The 23,310-nt window shown below is 36.0% G+C and overlaps 1 protein-coding gene across 2 annotated transcripts in view; it reads left to right on the forward strand.

Moving 5' to 3' along the window:
* The window catches only part of ERCC8 (ERCC excision repair 8, CSA ubiquitin ligase complex subunit), an 80,603-nt gene that overhangs the window by 29,340 nt on the left and 27,953 nt on the right, over positions 1-23,310 (forward strand). For both annotated transcript variants that reach the window (XM_023210488.1, XM_023210489.1), the window contains 5 exons: positions 13,272-13,353; positions 14,383-14,451; positions 15,582-15,648; positions 18,381-18,481; positions 19,701-19,825. In XM_023210488.1, coding sequence (XP_023066256.1) covers positions 13,272-13,353; positions 14,383-14,451; positions 15,582-15,648; positions 18,381-18,481; positions 19,701-19,825 — 444 coding nt within the window. The remainder of the gene's footprint in view (positions 1-13,271; positions 13,354-14,382; positions 14,452-15,581; positions 15,649-18,380; positions 18,482-19,700; positions 19,826-23,310) is intronic.

Here is a 23,310-nt window from a genome sequence, read left to right on the forward strand (position 1 = left end):
ATACTTAAATGTAGTGTCACCCCTTCAAACTTAATATGTTCCAAACTGAACATGATCACATCTCATTAAATTTAGTCATAAAATCTTAGCAATCCTTTCTTCGAACTCTCTCATATCTCTCTTTTCTATTTCCCTTGCCTTTACTGCACGTCCAGACTACTAAAATCACTGCCTTACCTTCCTTCTACATTTTCTACACTAAGTTCTACCCCAGAGTTAATCTTATTATAAAGCAGTTTTATCATGTCACTGTCCAAACCCTCTAGGGATTCCCATTGTCTGAACTCAGCCTGGCATTCTAATTTCTCCATGACATTAGCCCTTTTTCCTTCAATCCTACATTCTACCTGTTTTCAACACAAATGCTTTGCTGCAACTGAATTGATCATATTTTGAATCTGTTGTATTCCCTACCTCACATCCCTTTCCCTTGCAATTTTTCCCTTAAGGTCACTTCTTTTTTTTACAATTACATTGAGCCAAGACTGCAGATGCCAGAGTTCTAGTTCCATTCTGCCACTTATGAGATTTGTTGCTTTAGATAAGTCATTTAATTTGTTAGCAAATGTCTCTTCAGCTATAAAATTAAAGTGTCAGACTAGATGGTGTCTAAGGTCCCTTTTAGTGCTATCATGCAGTTTAGTGATTTCAGCTTCCAGAGTACATATTAACCATTATTTTACTTTATAGCACTATTTTCTGTATTCTTATTTTAACACATTCTCATACTACTTTATAATATCATTTTCATACTTGTTTGTCTTATTTGTTGTTCTAGATTGTTACTTCCCCAAAGAAAGTACTATGTCTTATACATTACTAAATTCATTGCTATGTACAATAACTGCTGAGTAAATGCTTTAAGGATGACTAACAATGTATGTAACTGGCCACATATTAATAAGTAATAAAATCATGAAATGTATTGTGATTCTAGTCAGCAAAACAAAACAGTGTTGTGTATATAAATTCCAATTTAATACAATTCTAGTAATTCAAACTAAATAGATGTGTTTTTTGGACCTTACTACATTAGAATAATCCTATTATTTCAAATTTATTTTCATAGCAAAGTATATTTATTAAAATACATGTCATTGAAAATGAGAATGTATTTTAACAATTAAATGAATGTCATGAGCTTTCACTTCTGACTATAATGGAGTATCTTGTAGCCAAACCAACACCTCCATTGAGAAAAGCTAGATAAAGCATAAACAAACATCTAGTTGAGGATTTTAGAAAGCTGCCAAGGAATCTAGGAATTGGGAATTAGATCCTAGAGAGAACACTTACAGAAATGCATTCAACTTTCCACACACTGTTTTTCTCTTTGGACATTTGTCATTAATGTAGGGCAAGAGACTGAGAAGACACACATTGGATAGTTTCTAAGAGGCAGATAAATGAGTGGGACTTTAGTCCATTTCATACAGCTAGAGAGACAGAAATTGGAATGTGGGCTGCCAAGACAGCCAGAAATTAAAGGATCAAGAGCACAGAAAGAAGAGAGATGCAGAGAAATCAGCCAAACATCTTGCACTGGTTTTGTCATTGAGGTATTTGCTAACCAAGCTATGCAAGACCATAGACTAAGAAATGGAGCAGAAGACATTTGCAAAACAGCAATTTTCCCCAGTCACATGGTACTGGAGAGAAGAATTGCAGTGCAGTACTTCCTAAGTAGAACAGGGCCTAGGAAAACACCCAGGCTCTTAGGGCACCTAGGGGGTATACTCTAATAATGGGTACAAATAGGAGGTAGATGGAGCCTGTGGTAAGCAGCATCATGTCCCGCTCCCAGATGTCTATGTGCTAATCTCTAGAACATGCAAAGAGGAATTAAAGGTTGCCAATCACCTAACCTCAAGACTGGAAGATAATACTGAATTATCCTGGTGGGCCCAACATAATCATGAGAGTCTTAAAAAATGGAAAAGGGAGGTAGAAGGAGACAGGATAAATTTGACTAGGAGAATGGCCAGAAAAATGTAAAATTGCTGGCTTTGAAGATAGATAAAGGGGATCACAAGCCAAGAAATGTGTGTGATCTATAGAAGATGGAGAAAGTATTCTCTCCTAGAGCCTCCAAAAAGGAATGAAGCCCTGTCAACACCTTGATTATTGTCCATTGAGACCTATGTGAGAATGTTAACCTGTAGAACAGATTTATTACAGATAATAAATCTGTGTTATAAATCACTAAGTATGTGGTAATTCCTTACTGCATTGATAGAAAATTATTACAGAACTCTACGATAGCAGACAAGCTTTATGTTTGAATTGATATGATCTTCCCTCTCCTACCTGCCAAAGAGAGACTGGATCTTCTCTGGAGGAGGATAACATAATACAGAACCTCTCCCAATTTTTTCTATGTAATTTATAGCACTCGATCAGAAACTTCCAAGCTTACCAACAAATGAGCTTAGGAGGAAAAACAGGCAGTAGAAGAAGACTGACATCTCCAGGCCTAGATGCCTTTACCAGTAAATTATTCTAAACACTTAAAAAAGAGATAATACCAATCTTATACAGATGCTTCAAGAGGAAAAAAAGAAACATTTCTAAACTTTTTTTATGGGGCCAGCATATCCATGATTTCAAAATTTACAAGGACATTATTTGGAAAATTACAGGCCAGTGTCTCTTACAAATGTAACTACAAAAATCCTAAATCAACTATTAATATGTAGAATCTAGCAACATACAAAAAGAATAATATATCATGAGTGAACAGAAACAAGGTTGTTTTAACATCTATAAATCAACTAATGTAATTCATCCTGTTAATAGAATGAAGGGGAAAAACTACATGTTAGTCATCTCAATAGATATGAAAATTTTGAAATAAAAGTCAATATCCTTTTTTTTTTTTTTTTAAGAGACAAGAGTCTTGCTCTGTTGCCCCAACTAGAGTGCAGTGGCACAATTATAGCTCACTATAACCTCAAACTCCTGGGCTCAAGAGATCCTCCCAGCTCAGGCTCCCAAGTAGTGAAGGCTACAGGTGTGCACCACCATCTCCGGCTAATTTTTTAACTTTTTGTAGAGACAGTGTCTCTCTCTCTTGCCCAGGCTGGTGTGAAAATCTGGCCTCAAATGGTCCTCCCACTTTGGCCTCTAAAAGTGTTGGGATTACAAGCATGAGCCACTGTGCCCATCCTCATTTTTTAAAATTCTCTGCATACTGACACACATAGGCTCAAAATAAAGGAATAGAGGAAGATCTACCAAGCAAATGGAAAGGAAAAAAATGCAGGGGTTTCAATCCTGGTCTCTGATAAAACAGACTTTAAACCAGCAAAGATCAAAAGAGACAAAGAAGGCCATTACATAATGGTAAAAGGATCCATTCAATAAGAAGCGCTAACTATCCTAAATATATATGCACCCAATACAGGAGCACCCAGATTTATAAAGCAAGTCCTTAGAGACTTACAAATAGACTTAGACTTCCACACAATAATAATGGGAGACTATAACACCCCACTGTCAATATTAGACAGATCAACGAGACAGAAGGTTGACAAGGATATTGAGAACTTGAACTCAGCTCTGCACCAATCAGACCTAATAGACATCTACAGAAGTCTCCACCCCAAATCAACAGAATATACTACATTCTTCTCAGTGCCACATCGCTTATTCCAAAATTGACCACGTAGTTGGAAGTAAAGCACTCCTCAGCAGATGTAAAAGAACAGAAATCACAACAAACTGTCTCTCACACCACCGTGCAATCAAATTAGAACTCAGGATTAAGAAACTCACTCAGAACTGCACGACTGCATGGGAACTGAACAACCTACTCCTGAATGACTATTGGGTACATAACGAAATGAAGGCAGAAATAAAGATGTTCTTTGAAACCAATGAGAACAAGGACACAATGTACCAGAATCTCTGGGACACATTTAAAGGAGTGTGTCGAGGGAAATTTATAGCACTAAATGCCCACAAGAGAAAGCAGGGAAGATCTAAAATCGACACCCTAACATCCCAATTAAAAGAACTAGAGAAGCAAGAGCAAACAAATTCAAAAGTTAGCCAAAGGCAAGAAATAACTAAGATCAGAGCAGAACCGAAGGAGATAGAGACACAAAAAACTCTTCAAAAAGTCAATGAATCCAGGAGCTGGTTTTTTGAAAAGATCAACAAAATTAATAGACTGCTAGCAAGACAAATAAAGAAGAAAAGGGAGGAGAATCAAATAGATCCAATAAAAAATGATAAAGGGAATATCACCACCAATCCCACAGAAATACAAACTACCATCAAAGAATACTATAAACACCTCTACGCAAATAAACTAGAAAACCTAGAAGAAATGGATAAATTCCTGGACACATACACCCTCCCAAGACTAAGCCAGGAAGAAGGTGAATCTCTGAATAGACCAATAACAGGTTCTGAAATTGAGGCAATAATTAATACCCTACCAACCAAAGAAAGTCCAGGACCAGACAGATTCACAGTCGAATTCTACCAGACGTACAAAGAGGAGCTGGTACCATTCTTTCTGAAACTATTCCAATCAATAGAAAAAGAGGGAATCCTCCCTAACTCATTTTATGAGGCCAGCATCATCCTGATACCAAAGCCTGGCAGAGACACAACAAAAAAAAGAATTTTAGACCAATATCCCTGATGAACATCGATCCGAAAATTCTCAATAAAATATTGGCAAACCAAATCCAGGAGCACATCAAAAGTTTAGCCACCATGATCAAGTTGGTTTCATCCCTGGATGCAAGGCTGGTTCAACATACACAAACCAATAAACATAATCCATCACATAAACAGAACCAACGACAAAAACCACATGATTATCTCAATAGATGCCAAAAAGGCCTTCAACAAAATTCAACAGCCCTTCATGCTAAAAACTCTCAATAACTTCGGTATTGATGGGATATATCTCAAAATAATAAGAGCTATTTATGACAAATCCACAGCCAATATCATACTGAATGGGAAAAACGTGGAAGCATTTCCTTTGAAAACTGGCATAAGACAGGGATGCCCTCTTTCACCACTCCTGTTTAACATAGTGTTGGAAGTTCTGGCCAGGGCAATCAGGCAAGAGAAAGAGATACAGCGTATTCAACTAGGAAAACAAGAAGTCAAGTTGTCCCTGTTTGCAGATGACATGATTGTATATTTAGAAAACCCCATCATCTGAGCCCAAAATCTCCTTAAGCTGATAAACAACTTCATCAAAGTCTCAGGATACAAAATCAATATGCAAAAATCACAAGCATTCCTATATACCAATAACAGACAAACAGAGAGTCAAATCATGAGTAAACTCCATTCACAATTCCTACAAAGAGAATGAAATACCTAGGAATCCAACTTACAAAGGTTGTGAAGGACCTCTTCAAGGGGAACTACAAACCACTGCTCAACGAAATAAAAGAGGACACAAACAAATGGAAGAACATTCCATGCTTATGGACAGGAAGAATCAATATCGTGAAAATGGCCCTACTGCCCCAGGTAATTTATAGATTCAGTGCCATCCCCGTTAAGCTACCAATGAGTTTCTTCACAGAATTGGAAAAAACTACTTTAAATTTCATATGGAACCAAAAAAGAACCTGCATTGCCAAGACAATCCTAAGCCAAAAGAACAAAGCTGGAGGTATCACGCTACCTGACTTCAAACTATACTACAAGGCTATAGTAACCTGTTTTGGTTACTGTTTTGTATGGTACTGGTACCAAAACAGAGATATAGACCAATGGAGCAGAACAGAGGCCTTAGAAGTAACACCACACATCTACAACCATCTAATCTTTGACAAACCAGATAAAAACAAGAAATGGGGAAAGGATTCCCTATTTAATAAATGGTGCTGGGGAAACTGGCTAGCCATATGTAGAAAGCTGAAACTGGATCCCTTCCTTACACCTTATACAAAAATTAATTCAAGATGGATTAAAGACATAAATGTTAGACTTAAAACCATAAAAAACCTAGAAGAAAACCTAGGCAATACCATTCAGGACATACACATGGGCAAGGACTTCATGTCTAAAACACCAAAAGTAATGGCAACAAAAGTCAAAATTGACAAGTGGGATCTAATTAAAATAAAGAGCTTCTGCACATCAAAAGAAACTACCATCAGAGTGAACAGGCAACCTACAGAATGGGAGAAGATTTTTGCAATCTACCCATCTGACAAAGGGCTACTATCCAGAATCTACAAAGAACTTAAACAAATTTACAAGAAAAAAAAACAACAACCCTATCAAAAAGTGGGAGAAGTATATGAACAGACACTTCTCAAAGAAGACATTTATGCAGCCAACAGACACATGAAAAAATCTCATCATCACTAGCCATCAGAGAAATGCAAATCAAAACCACAATGAGATACCATCTCACACCAGTTAGAAGGCCTTATTAAAAAGTCCAGACAAACAGATGCTAGAGAGGATGTGGAGAAATAGGAATGCTTTTACACTGTTGGTGGGAGTGTAAACTAGTTCAACCATTGTGGAAGACAGTGTGGCAATTCCTCAAGGATCTATAACTAGAAATACCATTTGACCCAGCCATCCCATTACTGGGTATATACCCAAAGGATTATAAATCATTCTACTGTAGAGACACATGCACACATATGTTTATTGTGGCACTATTCACAATAGCAAAAACTTGGATCCAACCCAGATGTCCATCGATGATAGACTGGATTAAGAAAATGTGGCACATATACACCATGGAATACTATGCAGCCATAAAAAAAAGATAAGTTCATGTCCTTTGCCGGGACATGGATGAAGCTGGAAACCATCATTCTCAGTCAACTGTAGCAAGGACAGAAAACCAAACACCGCATGTTCTCACTCATAGGTGGGAATTGAACAATGAGAACACTGGGACACAGGGAGGGGAACATCACACACTGGGGCCTGTCATGGGACGGGGGACAGGGGGAGGGATAGCATTAGGAGAAATAAGTTAATGGATGCAGCAAGCAAATATGGCACATGTATACCTATGTAACAAACCTGCACATTGTGTACATGTACCCTAGAACTTGAAAGTATAATTTTTAAAAAGACATAAAAACAAAATTCTCTGCATGCTAGGAATGGAAGAGAAATTCCTTAATTTGATAAAAAGTATCTATTTTTAAAAAAAATCTAAAGCAACCATTAAATTTGGTGGTAAAATGTTGAAAGCTTTCCCTTTGCATTATCCCCATTATTTCCTCTGTTCAACATTGCACTGAATGTCCTAGTCAGTGCAATAAAGCAAACAAAGGAAATAAAAGGGATAGAAACTGGACAGGAAGCATTTAAACTATCATTCACAGAAGACATGATTATGAATGTAGAAAATTCAAAAGAATCTATAGCCAAATTATTAGAATTAATATAAGTAAATTTAGTAAATTTTCTGGATACAAGGTAAATTATATTTCTGAATTCCATGAAATTTCAAAACCAGTATTGTTTACCATAGCATCAAAAATCATCATGTACCTAGTAATATATTTAATGAAAAATATACAAGACTATTCCGAATACACAGAGAACTTTAGAACATTATTGAGAGAAATTAAGACCTAAATAAATGTGGGATATTCCATGTTCAAGAATTAAAAGGTTCAATGTGGTAAAAATATCCGTTCTACCCAAACGGATCTATAGAATCAATGCATTTTCTATTAGATTCTTACAAGATTTCTTTTTTGAAAATTGACTAGCTAATTCTAATGTTCACATGGAAATGCAAAAGGGCAGGGCACTCTTGAAAAAGAGTGAAGTTGGAAGACTTCACTGTCAGCTATCAAGACTTGCTATAAAGTTTTACTAGTTAAGGCAATGTGATATTGGTGTAAATAAAAAAGAAAAACACACACCGCACAGTGAAACAGGAGAATCAAGAAATGTACCCGTTCATGACAATAATTTGATTTATGATAATACAGGTAACCCTTGAATACTGTGGCGATTAGGGAAGGTGATCCCTATCACAGTTGAAAATCTATATATAATTTTTGATTCCCCCAAAAGGGTAACTACTAATAGCCTAGTGTTAATTGGTAGCCTTCCAGATTACATAAACAGTCAATTAACGCATACTTTATATATTATATGTAATATATACTGTATTTTATTATTATTATTTTTTTTTTTTTTTTCCGAGACAGAGTCTCTCTGTGTCACCCGTGCTGGAGTGCAGTGACGTGATCTCAGCTCACTGCAACCTCCGCCTCCTGGATTCAAGTGATTCTCCTGCCTCAGCCTCCCAAGTAGCTGGGACAACAGGCGCGTGCCACCACGCCTGGCTAATTTTTGTATTTTTAGTAGAGACAGGGTTTCACCATGTTTGCCAGGCTGGTCTTGAACCCCTGACCTCAGTTGATCCACCCACCTCAACCTCTCAAAGTGCTGGGATTACAGGCGTGTGCCACCACACCCGGCCTGTATACTGTATTGTTACAATAAAGTAAGCTAGAGAAAAGAAAATGTTATTAAGAAAATCATGAGGAAGAAAAATATATTTACTAAGTCAGTGGAAGTGGATCATCATAAAGGTCTTTATCCTCATCATCTTCACATTGAGTAGACTGAGGAGAAGCAGCAGGAAGAGGAGGGGTTGACCTTGCTGTCTGTAGGGTAGCAAAAGGTGTAAGAAGATTTGGAAGGAGAGGCAGGCACACTTGGTATAACTATGGAAATATGTCGTAATTTCTGTGCGTTCTGCTTTATTTCTCTAAAAATGTTTCTGTTATGGTACTGATCCTTCTTCCACTATTTACTTTAGTTTCAGAGCCCATATCATCAAAGGGTCCATATTGTAAGAGTCCTTTGTGGCTTCCCCCCCTCCCCCCGCCCCAGAATAGGGCATTTTTGTCTACATTTAAAACCTATTCAAGCAAATATCCTTTGTCCTCGATGATTTTCTTAATGATATCTGGAAACTCACCTGTTGCCTTTTGGTGGGCAGAAGCTGCTTATCCTATTATCTTGACTTTTTTAAAGCCAAGCCTCTTTCCAAAATTATCAAACCATCTTCTTCTGGCATTAAATTCTCCAGCTTTAGATCGTTCACCTTCCTTTGGCTTCACATTGTCATATAATGACTATATTGACTTTGCTTTTTAAAAGTCATATTAGAGTCTATATATCGATATGCCTTTCTTTTAACAATCCTGCACCCCCATAAAAGCTGGATTCTCAATAAGAGGTCAAAGGTATTTCACAAAACATACAAGGTTTTCACACCTGCTGGCATAGCTGCAGTGACATCATCACAGATTTTCTTTTTTTACAATGGTTCTTATGCTGGACTCATTTATCTTGAAATGGTGGGCAACCACAGCTGCACACCTCAATCTATGGTACATGTCAAGCAACTCAGCCTGTTCCTGTAATGTCATGACTTTTCTCTGCTTCTTGGGACCACTTGCAGCATCACTAGTGATACTTTGTATGGGTTCCAGGGTGTATGATATGTGAATTTTATCTTGACAAAGCCATTATTTATTTATATATATATATATATATATATGAATATATTTATATATATATGCATATATATAGGAATATATTTATATATATATGCATATGTGTATATAAATATATATATATATATATGAATGACCCCAGGTTCTCTAGCTTGGCAATTGGGTGGATTATATTGTTATTTACTAAGATAGGGAAGGGTTGGAATGATGAGTTCAATTTTTGATTTGTTGAGTTTGAGGGATTTACAGGAAATCCAAATGAAGATAATCCAGGAATCGATCTATACATACCCAGAATTCAGGAGTGAGGTCTACACTGAGTATACAGATTTGTGCCTCACTACATATTGAGTGTCCCTAATCCAGAAGTTCAAAATTTGAAGTTTTTTTGAGTTCTAGATTTGGAATGCTTAACCAGTAAGTATAATGCAAACATTCCAAAACCAAAAAAAATCTGAAATCTGAAACATTTCTGGTCCCAGTTACTTTGGATAAGGGATACTTAATCCATAACATACAAGTGGCAATTGAAAGGGGTGCATAGAACAAAACCTTGAAGACAAAGATAAATAGGACAGAAAAAGGAAACCAAAGTCTGCTAAAGGTGATGAAAAGATGTAGTCAAGGAGAGAAAGAGGAAAATCAGGAATATATGATACAATGGAAGCCAGTAAAAGATTGCTTTAAAGAAGATGGGAGTAATCAGCTGTGTTGAATGCTACGAACAGATTAAATCAGATGAGGAGGTTATTGGTAATATTGGAAGAGTAGTATGATTTAGAGTAGTGCAATAAAAATAAGATTGCAATTTAGTTGAGAAACACATGGGAGATAAGGAATTAGAGATAGCCAAAGTTTGGATTTGAAGAGGAGGAAAGATTAGGGAGAATGCAGGGTGAAAAGGCTCTTTGTTTTTGTCTTAGGGAAGGGGTGTTAAGATGAAAAAGACTTGAACTTTTAGTGCTGTTGGGAATGAGCCGGTGGGGACAGATGTTATAAATACCCAGAAGATAATCTATAGGGTGAGATTTCTGACAGTGCTGAAGGGAATCTGAATACAAGTAGGGGGATTAACGTTAAAAATGGGGAGGAATCTCAAGACCAGCCTGGCCAATATGGTGAAACTCCATCTGTACTAAAAATACAAAAATTAGCTGGGCATCGTGGCGGGCACCTGTAATCCCAGCTGCTCGGGAGGCTGAGGTAGGAGAATCGCTTGAACCCGGGAGGCGGAGGTTGCAGTGAGCTGAGATTGTGCCACTGCACTCCAGCCTGGGCAACAGAGCAAGACTCCGTCTCAAAAAAAAAAAAAAAAAAAAAAAAGGTTGAGGGGAGGAATCATGTTTCTATGATAACAGGAGTGAACAAGGAAACGGATAAGTGGAAGTAAATGTGTTTGTAGGTTTGTTGGTAAGACATTAAGGAAATTCTGATTGAGTGACTCCTATTTTCTCCTTGAAATAAAAGATCAGATTACCTGTTGTGACTGAGTGGGTATATTTGTGGAGAAGATTTGAAATAGCTGAGGAATACTGCAGAGAAGAATACTAGTGAAATATAGTGGGACTGGCAGTCATTACTGAAATCTAGAGGAAATGAATAATCTTTTATAGTGATGTCACACTGCCCTAATTATAAGATTTTTTACCTGGGTAGAGCAAGGGATTGGCCAAGTCTGGGCTCATGGGCAAGTCTGGCTCATGGCCTTTTTTTGTAAATAAAGTAGGTTTTGGACACAAATATTGAAGCTGCCTTTGCAAAAATTATATCAGTGAGAAAATTGTGACAGTAGGGGAGATCTGATCTAGCCAACACCCCCTCTTGCCTTTAGCCTTCAAGCTGCCTTAATTATTCCTGGACTTTGGCCAAGCTAACTTTGGAAGACATTTAGTTAATACTCTATTTTTTAATTTTATTTACTTATTTATTTATTTTTGAGACAGAGTTTCACTCTGTTGCCCAAGCTGGAGTGTAATGGCGTGATCTTAGCTCACTGCAACCTCTGCCTTCTGGGTTCAAGCGATTCTTCTGCCTCAGCCTCTCATATAGCTGGCATTACAGGCGCCCACCACCACGACCAGCTAATTTTTGTATTTTAAGTAGAGTTTCACCATGTTGGCCAGGCTTGTCTCATACTCCTGACCTCAAGTGATCTACCTACCTTGGCCTCCCAAAGTACTGGGATTACAGGGGTGAGCCACTGCCCCCAGCCATTTTATAGTTTAAATGATAATAGCCCTTCTCCAAAACTCAGCCACCTTTGTAAAGCCCCAGACTAGGAGGAGGAGAGGAGCCTGAATTCTGCTAAGATATAGGCTCAGCAGTGGCTCACACCTGTAATCCCAACAGTTTGGGAGGCCAAGGAGGGTGGATTGCTTGAGCCCAGGAGTTCGAGGCCAGGCTGGGCAACATGGCAAAACCCCATCTCTACCAAAAATACAAAAATTAGCCAGTCTCATAACCTGGTCTCAAAAATAGATAAATAAATAAATAAAGAGACATAAATGATTGCCAGCCATTATTCCAGAGGTCACAAGATATATAACTTCCCCAATTACTCCTGTAGATAACATCACAACTGCAGAACCTGAGATTGGCCTTTTGAGATATCTTTTCAGGATTTTTTCATGTCTGACACCTGTGGCACCACCTGGACCTGCCAACTGCCCCTGTGGCCCCACCCAAAAGTGGCTCAGTGCACAAGAGGACCATTCCCCACACCTTATGGTTGCACCCGCAACCAGTCAACAGCAAGCACCCATTCATTGCCTAACCACTCCCACCCCTTCCTTCAAACTACCTTTGAAAAACCCCTAACCTACAAGACTTCAAGGAGATTGATTAATGTTAATAAATCCCATCTCCCACTTGGCACGGCCAGCCTTGCATCAGTTAAACTCTTTACTGCAATGCCATGGCCTTCATGAATTGGTTTTGTTTGTGTAGCAGGCAGAAAGAACCTGATAAGCAGTTACAATATGTTCATTTATTGTCTATGACTGCTTTAACACTGCAGTGACAGAGATGAGTAGTTGGACCTGAAAGCCTAAAATATTTACCATCTGACTTTAACAGAAAGTTTACCAACCCCTAAGGTAGATCAATTTGGATGTAAGTACAGAGAAGGCAGACATTTGGAATCACCCAGGGTTGAAGTCTTGACAAATGGAAGGATATTAGCAAAGGAATTGCAGATAGTGGCAGTTGACTTTGGTATTGGTATTGGACTTTGAAATCCAAGCTGGAGAGGAAGAGAAGTAGATGAAAGGAACTGATAGGGGTTCCAGAGTTTATTCGGATTTCTTGAGAGTATTTGGTGGGGAAAAGCTGAAAATTCTAGAAGACTGTGGTCATAGATAACTGAAATGTATGATTTCAAAGAAGGGGCAATTCTAGGTAGTGACAGTGTCCTGGGTGTCAGCTTATATGGAACTGAGATACATCATCCATGTAGTGCTGACTACATCATCCATGTAGATGCTGAGCTCTCTCCCCACCAGGTTGGGTGGAAAGGAATATGGTAAGCCACATACTTGTATTTTCTTAATTTGTAGGATTTATTGGGAAAACATATTTTTTTCTCAAAGAAGGGAAAAGAATGTTGTAAATGACAGGATTTCAAATTATCAAGGTTTTTTGGGGTATTACATTCCTATGTTTAAGTTGAATTGCTAACAGTCAATTTAAAAATAGCTACAAATTTAGGGAAAAGTAAATAGAAATCTTACTGCTTTTTTACTTAAACCTTATACTTTTTTAATGTCTTTTGATTACCAGACTGCAGATGTATTTAATTTTGAGGAAACAGTTTATAGTCATCATATGTCTCCAGTCTCCACCAAGCACTGTTTGGTAGCAGGTTTGTAAGTGTATTCTTTTGTCTTTTGAAATATTGAAATCTTTATCCCTTTTTATTTCTAGTTAGTTTTGATGTAGACATTTTAACCCACAGGAATATCACAATTCTTTATATATATATATATGTACTATTTATATTCAGTTCAACAGATATTGTGCAAGGTAAGCACTATGCTAGTGGCCAGGATTCAGAGAATAAGAGCATATTTCTGTCCTCTAAAGACTTCCTTTTAAGCCACCGAAGTTTCAGAGATTTTACATGAATAAAATTTGGCAACTTTCCCAATTTGACACAATAAAACAAGGAAATTCTTTCTTTCTGTAAGATTGTGATTCAAATTAAGCATCAATTTATATAAAAGCACCTGCAACAAACATCTTCATATTATAAGGGAGAAAAAATGATTTTCTGGTATCAGGTATCTGGGCCCTGTGATTCATTATTTTTGTGGCACCACGTGAGTCTCTACCTCTGGATATCAGTCAGCCCTTTCATCTATAAAGAAGAGCTAGGAACTAAGTTGTCTTTGAGGTCCTTTCAGTCTGTGTCCAGAGTTTCTGTGAATCTGTTACTAGTGATTGGAAGTGTATCATTAACTTGGAAAAACTAAGCTATTAAAATACAATGATTTGATGTGATAAAATGGAGACCTGTACATATATACATACACATTTACCAATATAAATTTCCTGGGTTTGATACTGTGGTTTAGTAAGCTCACACATAATCGTTGGGGAAACCTAGTGAAGGGTACACAGTTCTCTTTATACTAGCTTTGCAGTTGCTTGCAAATCTATAATTATTTCAGAATAAAAAATAAATGGAATAATAGAGGTTTCTTACTACTAAAATGTAACTGTAGTTAAAATAACTTTTCTAAATTTAACATTAAAAATGACCATGTATTTTTGGCATATATCTTTATATTTCTGCATGGATACAGTGAAAATGTCATGATTACTAATGATAATGTCTTGTTTCCTTTTGATGATGACTTATGATAAAATTAAACCGGTTCTGTTTTTACAGTTGGTACTAGAGGACCCAAAGTACAACTTTGTGACTTGAAGTCTGGATCCTGTTCTCACATTCTACAGGGTATTTTTATTTTATTTCAAACAGCAACTACTTTGAGTAAACAATTCAATAAAAAGAAACGTTACTAACAATGTATTCTTTGTAAGTGACATGACTGATGTACTTTGTGCTAGTTGTTAAAAGTCAGCAGGGAAATAAAGATCCTTCCGTGCATTATTCTTATAAAACTGAACCACTGAAAAGACATTTATGTGAACAGTGGTCATTGGGGAAGCTCAAACAAGATGAAAAATAGTTCTAACTCAAAACCTTGTGTTATTTCTACATTTAAAAAAACTAATGCAACTCACATCAGTGTATTTGTCTCATGTATTATTTAATATTCTGGCTAATGAGTAAATATTGTTCTTAATATTTAGGTACATTTTTTCTCAGTAAAAACATTTTAGAAAAATGTATTGAAGTAATTCTTTGGTAAAGGTGTATTTAAATTATTCTTGCTACTTTTATCAGTATTAGATTGTCTAATTCTAAACAATGAAAAGATAGAATATAATTTATATATTTTTAGTCATCTGAAAGAAACATATAACATATATTAAGAAAAGTTGGTGAGATGGGTAGCATTTTTGACATTATTATGAATTTTTATTAATATAAGCTGAGCAGATGGAAATGTCTTATGTGAATAGTTCAGTTAGGTAAAAGTGAATTAAAATATTGAAATCACTTACCCTTTGAATTTATCACCTGTGCTTTCTAGAAAAAACCATTTTATATAAATGCTTTTCTACAATCATGAATTAAAGTAATTTTCTCTTATAACTTCATGAGAAATTGGGAAACATTTTTATCCTTTAAAATGTTTATCTTGTGTATTTTATTATAGTAACTGAGCTTGAGTTATATGGATTTACTGCCATAGGCTAACTACTGTATTTAAAAAGAAAGACTAACTCTCTTTTTTCCAAAGCAAAACTAGTTCTTTTACAATAAAATACCATGTGTTAGAAATACTCCTGTAAACTTCACATTAGCATTGAAATGTCGATTCTTATAAATCTGAGAAATGACCATATCCACATTGAGTGTTTAGCCTCACTTTCTTCAGAATCAGGCAAAATTATTGGCACTTTATCTTCTGATTTTTCGGATATCTTGCAAGACTTTTCATATAGTTGTATTTGCAGGTCACAGACAAGAAATATTAGCAGTTTCCTGGTCGCCACGTTATGACTATATCTTGGCAACAGCAAGGTAAAATTATTTGCTTTTGAAGTTAGTAATTAAGAATAAGCATTTTGAAAAGTCTACATTTATGTAATGTATGTATTTTAGCATATTTAATTATTAATTCACTCCTTTAAAATGAAGTATTGAGTTAGAAATTTTAATTCATGTCACCAAAAGAAGTCTTCCTTTGTATTCTAAATCTAATCCTATCCACCTTCAAGGTGTCTCACCTTAGAACACAGAGGAACTGTGTTGTGTCATTCTTACACACAAAAGTATAACACTGTGCAAATTTTTAAATAGAGCATTTTTATGCATTATCTTTAACCTGGAATTCTTTTGAATGTGATGTATCCACACATTAATTGATTCAATTTTCTGATATTTAATGACTTCCTCCCACATGCCAAGCGTTGTGCTAGGGACACAGGTAACTAAGGCTTCGAAAAGCCAACAATCTAATGATCTAATGAGGCATATAGTCAAAAATCAGTGATTACAGGACATCCTGAAAAATGCTTTAATAGAGGTACATCTCTGGAAGGAGTAATATATGAAAAGAAAGCAGGATCACTTAACTCTGAGAGGATCAAAAGATGTGGGGAGGTTTATTTGTTTGCTGGAGAAAAAGAGTATTGCATATTTATATGCTGGGGAAAGAGTACCAGTAGAGAGAAACAGGTGAAGATAAGAAATGGAGGGAATAATTGGTACATTAGGTCCTCGAATACACAGAAGTGATTAGTATCAAGGATCTAGATGAGGGTGGAGGGGACACCTAGTTTGGCACATGAAGAGCACTGTGAGACTAAATGGAAAAAGGAAGAGGTGAACGTGGATACAGTTAAGTTTGTAGCTTTGGCAGAGAAGCTCAAGAAATTCAGACTTAATGGCTTCTCTTGGTTTTTAGTGGAGTAGAACTTGATGTCACCTCTTGAAAATATAGGAATGAGGATGCAATTTTGAGGAAAGATAGTATGGATCTGGAATCATAGATGGAAAGAGTGAGGGAGCTGATTAAGGGCACATAGGATTACTGGGCAGTTGTTCTCAGTTGAAGATGTAGAGCACAGCTGTAATAAGCCACAGAAATTAAAACATTAAATGAAAGAGGTTTAACAATTTTCAGTGTCTACAGAAAAGTACCTCAGTGCCTGAAAATTTAGAATTGAGTAAATTTAGTGAGTAAAAGGAAAAAAATAAAATCACAAAAAGGCTTGTAGGAAGGATCAAGGATCTAATGAAGTAGGAGAGTTAGACTAAGAAAACTTAAAAACTGAAGGGATAGGAAGTACTAATCAAATATTTTGATATATTTTCATAAAGCTTTAAGTAGAAGAAGAATTATTACAAAAGCTATTCATATTAATTTTATAAAGATCTGTGTCTGGATTTTTTTTTAAGTTGCCAGCCCTCACTCCCTGCCACAGTTTAGGCCCCAGAAAAGCTTCTGTTAATAATTGGCAGAATGTGATGTTGAAATTTACCATTTCTAACGTGCAGCAAGGTCTATAATGTAGCCATAAGAAGACTAGCTAAAGAGGTATGAAGGTTAGGAACTAGGTGCTGGTTATGCTTGGGTGGATTTTACATTTTTCATGCTTAACTTGGTTTTCATCAGATAAGAGGAGAGCTAAGAAGCTTTCAATTATAAGAATACTCCAGGAATTTGAATCAGTACCAGAATGGACCTAGTAATCAGTGTTAAAAGTTGGATATGTTCAAATCTAATCTATTTCAGAAGAAACGTAAATCCTCATATTGATTTCATTTCCCTCACCTGGAAAGAAAGAAAACCAACTTAAGAATGGGAAATGCTAGCTTTTTGCTGACCATTCCAGTTGGCTAGGTTTGATGGTCATCTGTGAAAAGAATCGAGATTATAGAAACCAGTACACCCTGTGTGTATATTTTTTTTAAACTTATAAATAAAAAATAGGCTTATAAAAATGTAATGTAGTGCTCTCTCATTAAAATGACATTGATAAGCCCCCTGGTTACAATATTGTTGAGGTCCTTGTGAGGACATGATAGCATCAGTTGAACTGATTAGGAGCACATCGGATTGCCGGGCATTTTTCTTTAGAAATAATCTAGAAGCTGAAATAGATGTCTGATCATAGATTTACTTTTCTTCTTTTTGCTTACTTGAAAGAAAATGGAAGTAAGTGTTTAATTTCTAGGCAACATTAAATATAGTTCTCACATATATGGCAAAGATTGATTTGAGTATAGGAAACCAAATGGAAATGCATTGTCCTCATTATTCACCTTACTCTTACTGTTTTTTATATAAAAAGGAAAAAGACACCAAATCATGGCAAATAGATTCTTGAGCAAAGTGAAATTAGTTAACTGCTTGTCTTGACAGCATTTGGATAACAAGCAGTAGAGAAAGTATGGTAAGGAACTTACTAGGAACAAGCTACAAGCCTTTCTGGTCCTTGGGAGAAAAGATGCTCATGTAATTTAAAACGGTACAAAAAAACAGCAAAAGTTTGTTCTTGTTATTTGGAAAAGAAAGGTGACATCTGGAAAAGAAAGGTGAGTTTTTTTTTTTTCTATTTACTCACTAATTTGAGCTATTGTGACTATTGAATATTTGCTGAAAAGGCGAAAATTCAACAACCCTAATGTACGAATACATACGTACCTATATAACGAGACCTCTGTGTGCCGTAAAACTAGAAAGGTGGGTGAGGGGTACAGTCATTGTCCTAGCTACATATGTCAATGTAACACTTATTTATTCTCAGTGCTGATAGTAGAGTAAAATTATGGGATGTGAGAAGAGCATCAGGATGTTTGATTACTCTTGATCAACATAATGGGAAAAAGTCACAAGCTGTTGAATCAGGTAAGGAAGAACACGTTAATGAAGAAATACGACAGTGATAGTATTTTTTCACATTGAACATTTTTAATTGAAGCCAAATAATAAATGCATATTGACAAATTGCGAACTTTATCATTTTTTAAAAAGGCATTCATCATATATCACTTTCTTAATTTATGTAAAAAAAACTTATGATTCTCTTTAAGATACAAATAAAAATGGCAGTTTCATTTGCCCCCAAATTTTCAAAAGTAGAAATTTTTCTGAATTAACTTGCTTTACTTATTTTGTTTTTGCTCCATTGAGACCAACTATACAAATTCAATGCCATTTAAAAAGTCACAATAAATTACAGAAATAGTAACATTTTGTGGCCATTGTATCAACATAAAATTGTGTTAAATGTGAGTCAGCTGCAATCCATGTGACAAAGTACGTAAACTGCATTTTTACAGTAGAATTTAATTCCTATGTAGAAATTTTGGTATAGAATTAATTCTGGACCAGAAATATATTAGAATGGACTATATAAAACCTATGATTGTTTTATATAGTTTTTAAACTAAAAAACTATGTATTTTTAAACTAAAAAACTATAAACAATCATAGGTTTTATATAGTTCATCCTAATATATTTCATATGTTAGAATTTATATGGTTTTTTTTAAAAAATATTATGAACATGTAAACTATATAAAACATGTTTTATATGTTTTTAAATTAATTAGGCTGTTTTAGAATTATGCTTTCTCGAACTTGTTAGTTTTGAAAGTGATATAATTTTTGAGACTACAACAGTCATCCTTCCCGTTAAGGTTTTTTTTTTTTTTAATGGAAAACACTAGAATTATTGATTTGAATAGTCCATGGAATTATTTTTAGGTTAGCAATAAAAAATATTATATAAGAGAGATGAAAGGCATTTAATTTTAAATTTTAGTGTTAAGCTACACACTTAATTGAATTTCATGGCACAGCTTCCTTGCTGGAAAAAAAAAAGTATGTTTGGCAGAAATTTTTTCCCTTTTTTCTTGTTTTCCTCTATTTTTATGGTTCTGATTTATATAGTTTATCCTATTCAAATAATCTAAAGGGTTGGTTAATTTTAAGTATAATCTACTTACATTTTTTAAGTAACTCAAGTAGTTGTCCTTTAATATGTTTAAATAATTATATCATCAAACATTAAATATGTCCTGAATACAAGAACAGATAAACTGAACTATATTTTTCATTGCAGCAAACACTGCTCATAATGGAAAAGTTAATGGCTTATGTTTTACAAGTGATGGGCTTCACCTCCTCACTGTTGGTACAGATAATCGAATGAGGCTCTGGAATAGTTCCAATGGAGAAAACACACTTGTAAGAGATGTTTAAGTATATATATTTGGGTATAAATTAAGAAATGGATATGTGACATACACTTGATTTTTTTTTTATATATATACGTAACTCATTTATTCCCTTTGAATGACAGCTCTTTTGAAAAATGTGTTTCCATTACGTGGACTAGTAATTCTCAACTCAAGACAACCCACCCTTACCCACTACCTACCACATTGCCCCTACTTAGCAGAGAATCACTGTTCTACTGAGCCACTGTTCTCAATGGGAGTGCAAAGTATAGTAGAGAAAACTGTTCTCAATGGGACTGCAAAGTGTAGTACAGAAAAAAAGACTGAGGACTACTGATATAAATTAAAGATATTAAGCTAAGTAATCAAATTTTATATAGGTTGTGTATCTCTAATCTGAAAATCTGAAATCTGAAATGTTCCAAAATCTGAAACTTTTTGAGTGCTAGCATGACACACAAAGGAAGTGCTCATTGGAACATTTCAGATTTTGCATATTCAGATTAGGGATGTTCAGGCAGTAATGCAAATATTCTAAAATCCAAAATACTTCTAGTCCTAATCATTTTGGATGGGGATACTTAACCTGTACTATATATGACTTATAAGCAAAATTCACAGTGAATTTTATGGTGCTAGGATATGTAGTACTTTATTTAATACTACCGGAATAAATATATTTTGAAGGTGCTATATTCTTATGTGACTATTAATACTACTGGAATAAATATATTTTGAAGATGCTGTATTCTTATGTGACTATTAATTTCTGGTACTTGTTTTTATGTATGTTGTAGTCTTACCAGGTATGCCTATGGTTTAGTAATTTTCAGAATAAACTGCTAAAAGCTTATAATTTGGTGATAATAATAATAGCTAATATTTATTGAGAGCTTATATGTCAGATACTGTGCTAATAACAATTAGCATTTAATTTGCCAGGCAGTATTAGACAGCAGTGGGCAAAACATGGAAAAGTCCTGTCCTCATGGAGCTTACATTTCAGCAAGAGGATGAAAGGCATCGATCAATTAATAGATGGATAAATTATATATTAGATTGAGTAAGGACTATGAAGAAAAGCAAAGCAAAGAAAGGAGCACAGGAAATATTGGGAAGTTGGAGTTGCTGTTTCACATAGGGCAGTCAGGGTAGGCTTCACTAAGGTGACATTTGGCCTGAAGGAAATGGGGAAGTGGCTCATCAGTTGTTTGCTGAGGGATACCATTCTAGTCGGAGAAAGAAAAAAGGTACAAAGACCCTGAGGCGAGAATTTGCTTGGGATACACAAGGAAGAGCTAAGAGGTTCTTGCCTTGGAATATGAAGGGAATAACAGATGAGGAACAGAAGGAACTAGGGTGCCAGAGCATACAGGCCCTGCAGGCCTTTGTAAGGGCTCAGGCTTTTCTCTGGATGAGATGGAAAGCCACTGAAGGCTTATGAGTGGAGAAGTGACAGGATCACTCTGGAAGAGTAACTGGGCATGTGTGTCAAAGTTTAATGTGATAAATATAAATGGTACTGAATGTATATATAAATTGTTCATGTGGTTCTATTCCATTTTTCTTTCCTTCTTAAAGGTGAGTCTCATGCCCTTTGGATTTTTTCTATTAAGTCCATATCTAAAATAGTGTGTTGAAAATGGATAATACATTTTAGAGTGGACTTGATCAAAGTAAAAGTAATTCATGCATAGATGACTAGGGTATCCCAGAAACTGACCTACATAAAATACTTACAGTTGATACCAGAAAAGATTACTTTAAGGGAAAACACACTGTCTTCATATTTTTAAAGAGCTATCAGAGAGAACCAGTCCTGCCATTTAGTAACGTCTTTTTTTTTTTCATTTTAAAGTTGACAGGCCAGGCATGGTAGCTCACGCTTGTAATCCCAGCACTTTGGGAGGCCGAGGCGGGTGGATCATGAGCTCAGGAGATCAAGACCATCCTGGCTAACATGGTGAAACCCCGTCTCTACTAAAAATAAAAAAATTAGCTGGGCATGGTGGTGGGCGCCTGTAGTCCCAGCTACTCGGGAGGCTGAGGCAGGAGAATGGCGTTAACCCAGGAGACAGAGCTTGCAGTGAGCTGAGATCACGCCACTGCACTCCAGCCTGGGCAACAGAGCAAGACTCCATCTCAAAAAAAACAAATAATTAAATAAATAAATAAAATAAAATAAAGTTGGCAGATGAAATGGTACATATGTATGTACAGCATGATGTTTTGAAGTAAATAGAATATATACATTATAGAATGGTTAAATCTAGCAAATTAACAAATGTATTATCTCATGGTTATTTTTGCAATAAGAATACTTAACATCCACTGTCTTTGCATTTTTCAATAGCACAGTATATCATAATCAACTGTGGTCACCATGCTGAACAATAGATCTCTTAAACTTACTCCTCCTATCTAACTGTAATTATATATCCTTTGACCAACATCTCCCCAAAACCCCCTTTCTTCTAACCACCCCAGCCTCTGGTAACTACCATCTACTCTACTTCTAAGAGATCAACTTTTTCAGATTCCACATATGAGCGAAATCATGGAGTATCCATCTTTCTGTGCCTAGCTGATTTCACTTAACATCATGTCCTCCAGGTTCATCCCTGTTGTCACAAATTACAGGATTTTCTTCTTTTTATAGCTGAATAGTATTCCATTGTATATGTACACTACATTTTCTTTATCCATTCATCCATTGATGCACACTTCGATTGATCTCATATCTTTTTTTTTTGAGATGGAGTCTTGCTCTGTCACCCGGGCTGGAGTGCAGTGGCCGGATCTCAGCTCACTGCAAGCTCCGCCTCCCGGGTTCACACCATTCTTCTGCCTCAGCCTCCGCAGTAGCTGGGACTACAGGCGCCCGCCACCTCGCCCGGCTAGTTTTTTGTATTTTTAGTAGAGACGGGTTTCACCATGTTAGCCAGGATGGTCTCAATCTCCTGACCTCGTGATCTACCCGTCTCGGCCTCCCAAAGTGCTGGGATTACAGGCTTGAGCCACCGCGCCCGGCTGATCTCATATCTTGATTCCATATCCATTCATCCATTGATGCACACTTAGATTGATTCCATATCTTTTGAATAACGTTGCAGTGAACATGGGGGTGCAAGTATCTCTTTGACACACTGATGTCATATCCTTTTGTTATAAACCCAGTAGTAGGATTGCTGGATCATGTGGTAGTTCTATTTTTAATTTTTTGAGGAACCTCTATACTGTTTTTCATAATGGCTGTTCTAATTTACATTCCCACCAACATCCTTGCCACATTTATTATCTTTTGTCATATTGATAAAAGCCATTATAACAGGTGTGTCTCACTATGCTTTTGATTTATATTTCCTTGATGATTATTGATACTGAGCATTTTTTTGTGTACCTCTCTTGGCCATTTGTAATTCTTATTTTGAGAAACGTCTTTTCAGGAATTTGCCCATTTTTTAATAGGGCTATTTATTATCCTGCTCTTGA

This window comes from Piliocolobus tephrosceles, chromosome 4, assembly GCF_002776525.5.
Source record: "Piliocolobus tephrosceles isolate RC106 chromosome 4, ASM277652v3, whole genome shotgun sequence".
Lineage (NCBI taxonomy): Eukaryota > Metazoa > Chordata > Mammalia > Primates > Cercopithecidae > Piliocolobus > Piliocolobus tephrosceles.